The sequence below is a fragment of the Amphimedon queenslandica genome, unplaced genomic scaffold (assembly GCF_000090795.2).
Source record: "Amphimedon queenslandica unplaced genomic scaffold, v1.1 AMPQUscaffold_11049_Cont15733, whole genome shotgun sequence".
Lineage (NCBI taxonomy): Eukaryota > Metazoa > Porifera > Demospongiae > Haplosclerida > Niphatidae > Amphimedon > Amphimedon queenslandica.
In genome coordinates, this window is record NW_003548706.1 from 1 (window position 1) to 8,269 (window position 8,269).

Sequence of the window (8,269 nt, forward strand, 5' to 3'; positions counted from 1 at the left end):
CTCTACATGGTGCCGGTGACAACGAAATTAAGAGGTTAAAGCATCACGTGATCCCCCTCACAAGCACGTGGTGTTAGTAAAAGAGAAGAAAGCACGCCATTTGTACAAAGACTTGGTTAGCTGACATTGTTTCGTGTCTAGGCAAGACTTAAAGTAAGACCCGCTCCCCCTAACGTCTCTAATTCTTTATTTTTTAGAAATGCGTTACGTGGCAGCATACCTTTTGGCATCACTGGGTAGTAGTAAGGACAGCCCGACCAAGGAGGACATTACTAAAATCCTAGAATCTGTAGGACTGGAAATTGAAGACGATCAATTAGACAAAGTAAGGAAATAGCTTCTACTACTACTGCTATGTTTAATCTTTAATTTTATTTTTTTAAGGTAATCTCTGAGTTGAAAGGCAAAGACATCAATGACGTCATAGCAGAGGGAATGGGTAAACTTGCCTCTATCCCGTCAGGTGCGTTCCCGATTTATTGTGGGTGTGGCTATCACCTTTTAAATTAGGGGGTGTGGCAGCTGCTAGCGGTGGTGGTGGAGCGGCTGCTGGAGGAGGTGATGGTGGAGAGAAAGAAGAGAAGAAGGAGGAGAAGAAAGAAGAGAGTGAGGAGGAAAGTGATGACGATATGGGCTTTGGACTCTTTGATTAGAATTTCAATCTCCTCTTATCTTTATAATGAGATTTTTTGTTATTTAAATAAATGAAGATTCATTTTCCTAATTATCAATAATTGAGGCTTTCAGCGAAAATTATTTCTTATGCTATTAATTGCCAATAGAAAAAAAAGCAAAAATTTTTCCTTGCAAATAGAGATTTGTGAAACATTTGTTTCTTTATGGTAAACTTGTTCCCATAATGAAGAGATCATATATTGGGTAATTCTGATACAAAATTTTCAGACAGAAAAAATATGTATTTTTATTTCTGCACAGTGGTTCCTGATCCTGTCCAAAAATTAATAACATGAAATTTTAAAGATCTAAGCCATGGATCCAAAAATTAATTACACTTCAGTTGCAACCAACAAATAAGAACACATATACAGTACATCCCAACAGTAGATGGATGGGGATAAAATTAATGTTTGAAGCAATAAGCTATTTTATTTAACACGTGCACTACTTTCAAAAGTCAGTTTGATTCGTTATTATTAATAAGAATAGGTTTAATAATAGTAGGAGAAAAGTCATGCATGTCATTACTCTATTCAAGTAGTACAGTACAAGTACAATCGTTAAGTTTAATTTATCTAATGGTAAAATATCTCTTCTCTCCATCTTTCAACTAAGACCACACAAGCAGAACATGACGGGTAAAAACACGGCTATCGCTATTGTGATTGGCCAGAACCAGCTCTCGTCAGAGGAGTAAGGATCAATGGCCCGAGGGCCAGAAGGTCTCTTGAATTTCTGTCCCTTTGAAGAGGTGTCGCCCCACTCTCCATCGGTCTCCGGCTGTGCCTGCTGTTGACTGTTCTTATTGACTTGCTCCAGAGGAGGAAGAGGTGGGAACTCTACAAGTTTAAAGAATAGTAATTTATTATTGAGCAACTGTATACGCCATATATTTCGCGGGGATTAAATTTCGCGATTTTCGCGTTTTGAAAAAATTCACAAAATTAAAATCTGCAAAATAGCGTGCTGATTGTATAGTAGGTGTGGTAATTACATTAAAGTTACAAAAAATTTTATTCACAAATACAAAAAACGCAGCCAAATAGCGAAATTTTATACCCGCAAAATATATGGCGTATATATTTTATTCTCATTCTAAAAAGAATCAAATATTACATGCAGGCAATTAGGCATTGGTGATCTTCTATGATCTTAATTGTTTTTGGGGATGCTCAAAATAAAGCAAAACAATATTTTTATTTTGACAATTCTATTATTAATCTTGTGTGCCTATGTGTGTATTTTTATTTTTACCTCCTGGATTTCCCTTGGCAACAACAATTGCGTTTATCTTTGGATTATCCCTTAATCCCTAATATAAGAAATCATAATTAATTAATTGGCAAGAAATTCACATAATCTTAGATGTATCTAGAGTGTACAAAAATAATGGATATGCTTCAACAGAAATTAAAAGTTTCTTCTTTCTCCCTTTCAATTTCATTATCTTATAATTTCAAATTACTATGAAGCAACTTCTAATTGCAGGTACTAAATGTTGCGATTTTAGCATGTGGTAGATTTTTCTGGTATTAAAAACTGAGATTAGGTAATTCAATACTAATTATGGCAGAATTAATAATTAAATGTATTAATGCCGTATAGCAGGAAATTTTGGAGGGGCTAAAATTTGGCAAATTGCTAAATTTTGGCGATTGGCGGATTTTAATTTGGCAAATTTGTGGCCACGTGCCATTGAGCATGCGCATAATGGCTCAAAATGGTGAATTTTTATTTTGGCAAATGGCTATCAAATCGCCAAATTTAATCCCATCCAAAATTTCCCACTATACGGTAATTGCAATTTTTATCTTGAACACAAAATACAAAATTAGTAGTACTTGTAACTAAAAGCAACCTTAAGGTACATGCTACACACTGCTTAATATTGATATGTAATTAAATTAATAATTACATTACCTTTGAGAACTCAACCACTAGTGTACCATCAAAATCACTCGTCTCTTCATTCACTGTTATCTGTCCATCATGTACAGTGAAAGGAATGATCATATCAAAGGCGACTGCTCTGCCAACTCGAGCAAAAATATCTAAATTACTAGCTACAGTAAAGTGATTGTTCAAGACGACATCAAAAACCTACAGATTGAGAGAAAGAGAAATGAGATAAGAAAGATAGAGAGAGGGACATTGTTGATATTAAGATTTTTTAATAAAAGGAGATAAGTAGATAAAGATAGGAAGAATGAAGGAATGGAAAAAAGGAGAGAGACAAAAAGAGAATGTTAAACATAATGATCAGGACAAGTTTCTTTTTCATTTATAATTCATCATACATGCATATGTACATGTACATGTACACAATAGGGTAGATCAATTGTATTTAAAAACCATATCCACCTGGCAAAGTCATAGCATAATGGTAATACATGCATTACAATTACTATTTTTAGAAACTATACTTTTTCGTTTGGCCTTTGGAAATAAACTTCCGCAAATTTGAGTACTACGAAATGTTCGCCTTCGGTTTTTATTGATACGTCGTACGAGAAGTCTCGGTAATGATATCTCTCTGTCTGATAGAGAATCTGGTCTTCTGGAGGCACACGTGCTATCGTGAGACCCTTTCCGAAATCAGAAGCAACTCCAGCATCACTCTCATCTCTTCTGTATCTGATCCCATTGGTGTCTGTATGTCTCCCTCCGCCACAATTGACAGCATATATCACCTCGTAGGAACTGACGAGAGTGTAAAGGAGAGAGAAGGTGGTGAGGAGTAGGAGTAGCGGGCTTTTAACTGAAGCCATTTTATCAGTAAAGAGAAGGTATTAACAAGAAAGGAGATAGGTACCAAGAGATAATAAATACCTCGTGTAGTGCGCATGCGCACTAGCTTAGTGACCACGTGCGTTCCGGTGTCTTTCAAAATGGCTGCCGTCAAGTCCCTTAATCCTAAAGCAGAGGTAGCCAGGGCTGCCCAAGCGCTCCAGTTGAACATCAATGGAGCCAGGGGGCTACAGGAAGTCCTGAGGACTAACCTCGGCCCGAGAGGAACCATGAAAATGTAATGAATTGCATTTTTACACCTCCAATGGTAGTCTGGCTATTTTTTGTAGGTTAGTATCCGGAGCTGGTGACATAAAACTCACCAAAGACGGGAATGTGCTGCTTCACGAAATGGTGAGTACCTCTCCTTACTCTCGTTATAATTATTTTTCCATTTCAGCAAATACAGCATCCTACAGCATCTCTGCTTGCTAGGGTAGCTACGGCTCAGGTAAGCCACACCTACTTGTGTTACCATTTTTTGACGTTATTTAGGATGACATCACTGGAGACGGAACGACTTCAAACGTCCTCATAATTGGAGAGCTATTGAAACAAGCAGACATATACATATCAGAAGTAATTAATTATTAGTGGGTGGGGCTTCAGTTTTTTATATGAGTAAATTTAATGCGTAATAATAGATGCCAGAAGAAAATCTACATGCACTTAATTGATGAATTTTAATTGATTCTTTTTAATTATGAATAATTATAGGGGCTGCACCCTCGTATTGTGACTGAAGGATTTGAAAAGGCAAAAATGAAAGCACTTGAAGTAAGTGACTCATACCTGTACAGTACATGTATTTCATTGCTTCCTAATTCATTGCATGGATAGAATAGAAAAAATATAATGTTTCTACCTTGATTTAAAATTTTAAAGATCTATTTATTGTTCTATTAATAGATTTTAGAGTCTGTCAAGGTTTCCAAGGAGATGGAGAGGGATACGTTGGTTCAGGTGGCACGCACCTCTCTTAGGACTAAACTCAGTCCAGAGACTGCTGATATACTCACTGAGGTAATGGAACATCTCGGTGTTCACTATTCTCATTCATCCTATTCTCTTGTCAATGTCTCTTGAACTTTCTAATGTGTTCCTCTCCCCCCTCTCTCTCTCCCTCCCTCTCTCTCTCCCCCCTCTCTCTCTCCCCCCTCTCTCTCCCCCCTCTCTCTCTCCCTTCCCCTCTCTCTCTCTCTCAGGTTGTTGTAGACGCAGTGTTGTCCATACGTAAGGAAGGCCAACCCATTGATCTTCACATGGTGGAAATTATGCAAATGATGCACAAATCTGACACAGACACAAAGTAATGAAGATACATTTGATACATAGTATCAACAAGTACATGTACCTATGTATGTGTTTATATGTAATGTACATGTGTATTGTTGTTGTTGTTGTTGTTTATTGTTTGTTTGTTTTTGTTAGACTAGTGAGAGGTTTGGTATTGGACCATGGCGCTAGACATCCTGACATGAAGAAGAGGGCAACTGATGCATACATACTGACATGCAATGTATCCATGGAGTATGAGAAGAGGTTAGTAAAACTTAGTGCATCTCAGTAAATCCCAGTATACTAATAGACCTTGTGTGAGTTATTTTAGTATATATCATTATAACTTGGTATATTTTAGTATATTTTTGTACAACTCAGTATATTTTGGTATATTTTAGTATACTTTATGTTTTTATTCTACAGTGAAGTCAATAGTGGTTTCTTCTATAAGACAGCTGGCGAAAGAGAGAAATTGGTTGCCGCGGAGAGGAAGTTCACGGATGATAAAGTGATGGAAGTCATCAAACTAAAGAAGAAGGTTAGGGACCCATTCCTGTTCTGCAGTATGGGATTATGGGAATCTGTCTTTTGTATTACCAATAGGTCTGTAATGGTGGTAATCATGGCTTTGTTGTCATCAATCAAAAGGTATAATCTCTCTCTTAATTACATGTACATGTACCGTATAACGCAAAATTTTTGAGGGCTCTAAATTAATCTAATTTGCAGATTTAATATTTGTGACTTTATGCTGTCTGCCATCTTGTACCATAATAATCTGATTTCGTGGGAGTAATTTTTTGTAAATCTTTAAAATATTGCAAAATCAGCGAAATTTACAGCCCCAAAAAATTTTGCTTTATATGGTATATTGTTGACATTTATTCATTACATGTATTGACACTAATTGTCACCTAATTGTGTTGACTATTACCATATACCAGTTTATTTTTGTGGGGAAATATTTTTGTAAATTTCGCAGTTTGGAAGCTATTTGGTAAAATTAGTTCCTTGAAATCTTAGAAAGGCAGGATTTGTGAATATTTTTACCACGAAAATAAATCTATATGTGACAATATCAATAATGTGGCAAGTATAACTTTTATTGAATTACTTATTTTTACACTCACAAACACTCATATATACCTCCACACACACACACACACACACACACACTTGCATACATTCATTCATACACAATAGGGTATCGACCCCATATCTCTTGATCAGTTAGCAAAGGAAGGCATCATTGCTCTCCGACGTGCCAAGAGGCGTAACATGGAGAGATTAGTGCTAGCTTGTGGCGGTGAGGCTATGAACTCGTTTGAAAATCTCTCGCCGAATTGTCTTGGGAAGGCAGGACTTGTTTATGAGCATGTACTCGTGAGTAAACTGATGATTACTAATTTATTATTATTGTATTATTAATAAAAGTATAATACTATTAGCCTATTTTGTACATGTAATAATTGTAAACCAATTAATAATTACTATCTATTAATTTGAACCTTTAAACTTTTGGCTAATTTCATTAAAGTTAATGGTCGTGAATATGATTGTTAATGTGGAATATTGGCTGCCTTAGTTAAACATGAAAGTTGTTAAATTATTTAAGTTTACAACAGGGTAGATACATGTATTTGTAATCCCAATTTCTAATTGTCATATTAAGTAGTATATGATGTGATATGCTATTCCATTGTTAACATAATAGCTTACAGGCCTTCATCTAGGATTTTATACAAGGGGGGGGCAAGGTTAAAAATATTTAAAAAAAGGGGGGGGTCACTAATATTTTCTATTGTGCATGCACAATACGTGCTCACAACACTTATACAGTGGAACCTCTGTATAACGGTCACCATTGGGAACTGGTCCTTTGGCTGTTATAGAGGGGTGGTCTTTATTGAGGGGTTTCAGTTTAAAGTGTCTAACTTAAAAGATATTTAACTGTGTTGCCTTCTTAAGTATCTTGATTCACTCCTCAGGTCAATAACAAGTACAAAGATCTTGCAGGTAGTATGTAAGAGGTAGCAGGAAAAATAAGCGAATTACAGCAAGAAGAAAGGGCATGCTCAAGGTTTCAGCCATTTTATTTAGATGGGTGGGGCTACAGGTGACGTTTTATGATGAAAACATCCGGTCTTGGTGATGGGTGTGGCCACATGGCCGTTAAAGAGAAGTTTTTCTCAATGCTTTATGCTGTGTTGGGGACGTTTTGAGTGCTCGTTATACGCAATAGAGAGGTGGTCGTTCTTCAGGGGTTGCCTTAACAGGCAAGTAAGTGTATTTTGCATCCGGACCTGGACATTTGGCCGTTATATGATAGACGGCCGTTACTTAGAGGTGGTCGTTAAGCGAAGTTCCACTGTACAATTTACTGCTGTTGTGATGAAATTTCTCATGTTAATAAGTCAATTAAGGGGGGGCGAGTGCCCCCCCGTAAATGAAGCCCTGGCTTAGGGTGTCTATTGGTGTGTGTGTGGGGGGAGGGGGCTCTTTTGTCATTGAGAATGGAACAAAATGGCAGATTTTACATTATATATTGTCAGTGGCTCAATCACTACATTGCCAATCCACCAATATTAGTTAGTGGCTACTGCATGTATATTAAGTTGTATCGTGAATATAATTTATAATTTGTCTTTTTGGATGTACTCTAACTCATTTTTATCTTTTTGTTATTATAAGTGCATTATTTCCTAATGTTTCTTAGGGTGAAGACAAGTATACCTTTATTGAAGATGTTGACAATCCACAATCTGTTACTATTCTAATTAAAGGCCCAAACAAGCACACCTTATCACAGATAAAGGATGCAGTCCATGACGGACTCAGGGCAGTCAAGAATGCCATTGAGGATGGTAAGGGAAGAGAGGGTGAAGTTCAGTGATCCCACCTTATGCTATTTCATTGAGTCAATATTTCAGTCACAATTGATTTTGTTGAATTATTAGTTATTAGTATTTTTACCATACGAAAAGGCCAACTACCTTTTCTGATACATGTACATATTGATGTCCTTATGCTATGTAGAAATTTCTACTTTAATTTTCAGAGTTATAGACTTTTTAAAAACTAGTAAAATTTTGGAAAATACCATTTGCTATGGCTATAGCCCATGGTATTTTCCAAAAAATTGTTCCGAAATCACCACTAATTTTTATTACATTTTTGATATATTATATTGACGTCCTTATACTATGTAGAAAGTTTAAGCTGATTCCAACTTAAATTTTTGAGTTGAGCATTAATTTTTTGCTCTCTATGAAAATCATTTCAATCAAAGCAGGCAGTCCACACAAGTTATAAACCACTACTCATGTAGCTATAGTTAATTACTATATACTAGCAGAGTAAATAAGAAAACTACAATATGCACATGTAATAGTCACTAAATGAATTTAAATTTAAAAATATTTTAAAACCATTTTACCAGGGTCTGTTGTTCCCGGGGGTGGAGCTTTTGAAGTTGCTGTGTACACTGCACTGAACTCACCTGACTTCCTCTCTACTGTGTCTG

The 8,269-nt window shown here is 36.2% G+C and overlaps 3 protein-coding genes across 3 annotated transcripts; 2 read left to right on the top strand and 1 right to left on the bottom strand.

Moving 5' to 3' along the window:
* The first annotated feature begins 52 nt into the window (after window positions 1–52).
* LOC100632137 (60S acidic ribosomal protein P2-like) lies at window positions 53–724 on the top strand. Its single transcript, XM_003391033.3, has 4 exons — window positions 53–153; window positions 198–325; window positions 385–463; window positions 511–724. The coding sequence occupies exons 2-4, from the start codon at window positions 200–202 to the stop codon at window positions 651–653; spliced, it is 348 nt and encodes a 115-aa protein (XP_003391081.1). The 5' UTR covers window positions 53–153; window positions 198–199; the 3' UTR covers window positions 654–724.
* A 399-nt stretch (window positions 725–1,123) lies between these two features.
* On the bottom strand, window positions 1,124–3,511 carry LOC100632264 (malectin-A-like). Its single transcript, XM_003391034.3, has 4 exons — window positions 3,102–3,511; window positions 2,599–2,778; window positions 1,933–1,990; window positions 1,124–1,517 (listed from the first exon to the last, which is right to left on the bottom strand). Exons 1-4 carry the CDS (start codon window positions 3,444–3,446, stop codon window positions 1,285–1,287), a joined length of 816 nt encoding a protein of 271 aa, XP_003391082.1. The 5' UTR covers window positions 3,447–3,511; the 3' UTR covers window positions 1,124–1,284.
* A 27-nt stretch (window positions 3,512–3,538) lies between these two features.
* On the top strand, window positions 3,539–8,265 carry LOC100632388 (T-complex protein 1 subunit zeta; the record flags this gene model as incomplete). The annotated part of the gene is made up of 13 exons (XM_003391035.2): window positions 3,539–3,703; window positions 3,756–3,819; window positions 3,866–3,916; window positions 3,961–4,044; window positions 4,183–4,242; window positions 4,375–4,488; window positions 4,671–4,774; window positions 4,897–5,007; window positions 5,170–5,284; window positions 5,350–5,394; window positions 5,950–6,129; window positions 7,463–7,610; window positions 8,186–8,265. Coding segments are annotated over exons 1-13 (1,293 nt in total), but the record flags the coding sequence as incomplete, so codon positions are not given.
* Window positions 8,266–8,269: the final 4 nt, after the last annotated feature.

Excerpts from the sequence above, each read along its gene's own strand:
- LOC100632137 (XM_003391033.3), top strand. The coding sequence starts at position 200 with ATGCGTTACGTGGCAGCATACCTTTTGGCATCACTGGGTAGTAGTAAG. Across the intron at positions 326-384 it reads AAGACGATCAATTAGACAAA|GTAATCTCTGAGTTGAAAGG; the intron begins GTAAGGAAATAG and ends TATTTTTTTAAG. Across the intron at positions 464-510 it reads ACTTGCCTCTATCCCGTCAG|GGGGTGTGGCAGCTGCTAGC; the intron begins GTGCGTTCCCGA and ends CTTTTAAATTAG.
- LOC100632264 (XM_003391034.3), bottom strand. The coding sequence starts at position 3,446 with ATGGCTTCAGTTAAAAGCCCGCTACTCCTACTCCTCACCACCTTCTCT. Across the intron at positions 2,779-3,101 it reads TCCAAAGGCCAAACGAAAAA|GTTTTTGATGTCGTCTTGAA; the intron begins GTATAGTTTCTA and ends CTCAATCTGTAG. Across the intron at positions 1,991-2,598 it reads TAGTGGTTGAGTTCTCAAAG|GGATTAAGGGATAATCCAAA; the intron begins GTAATGTAATTA and ends TTCTTATATTAG.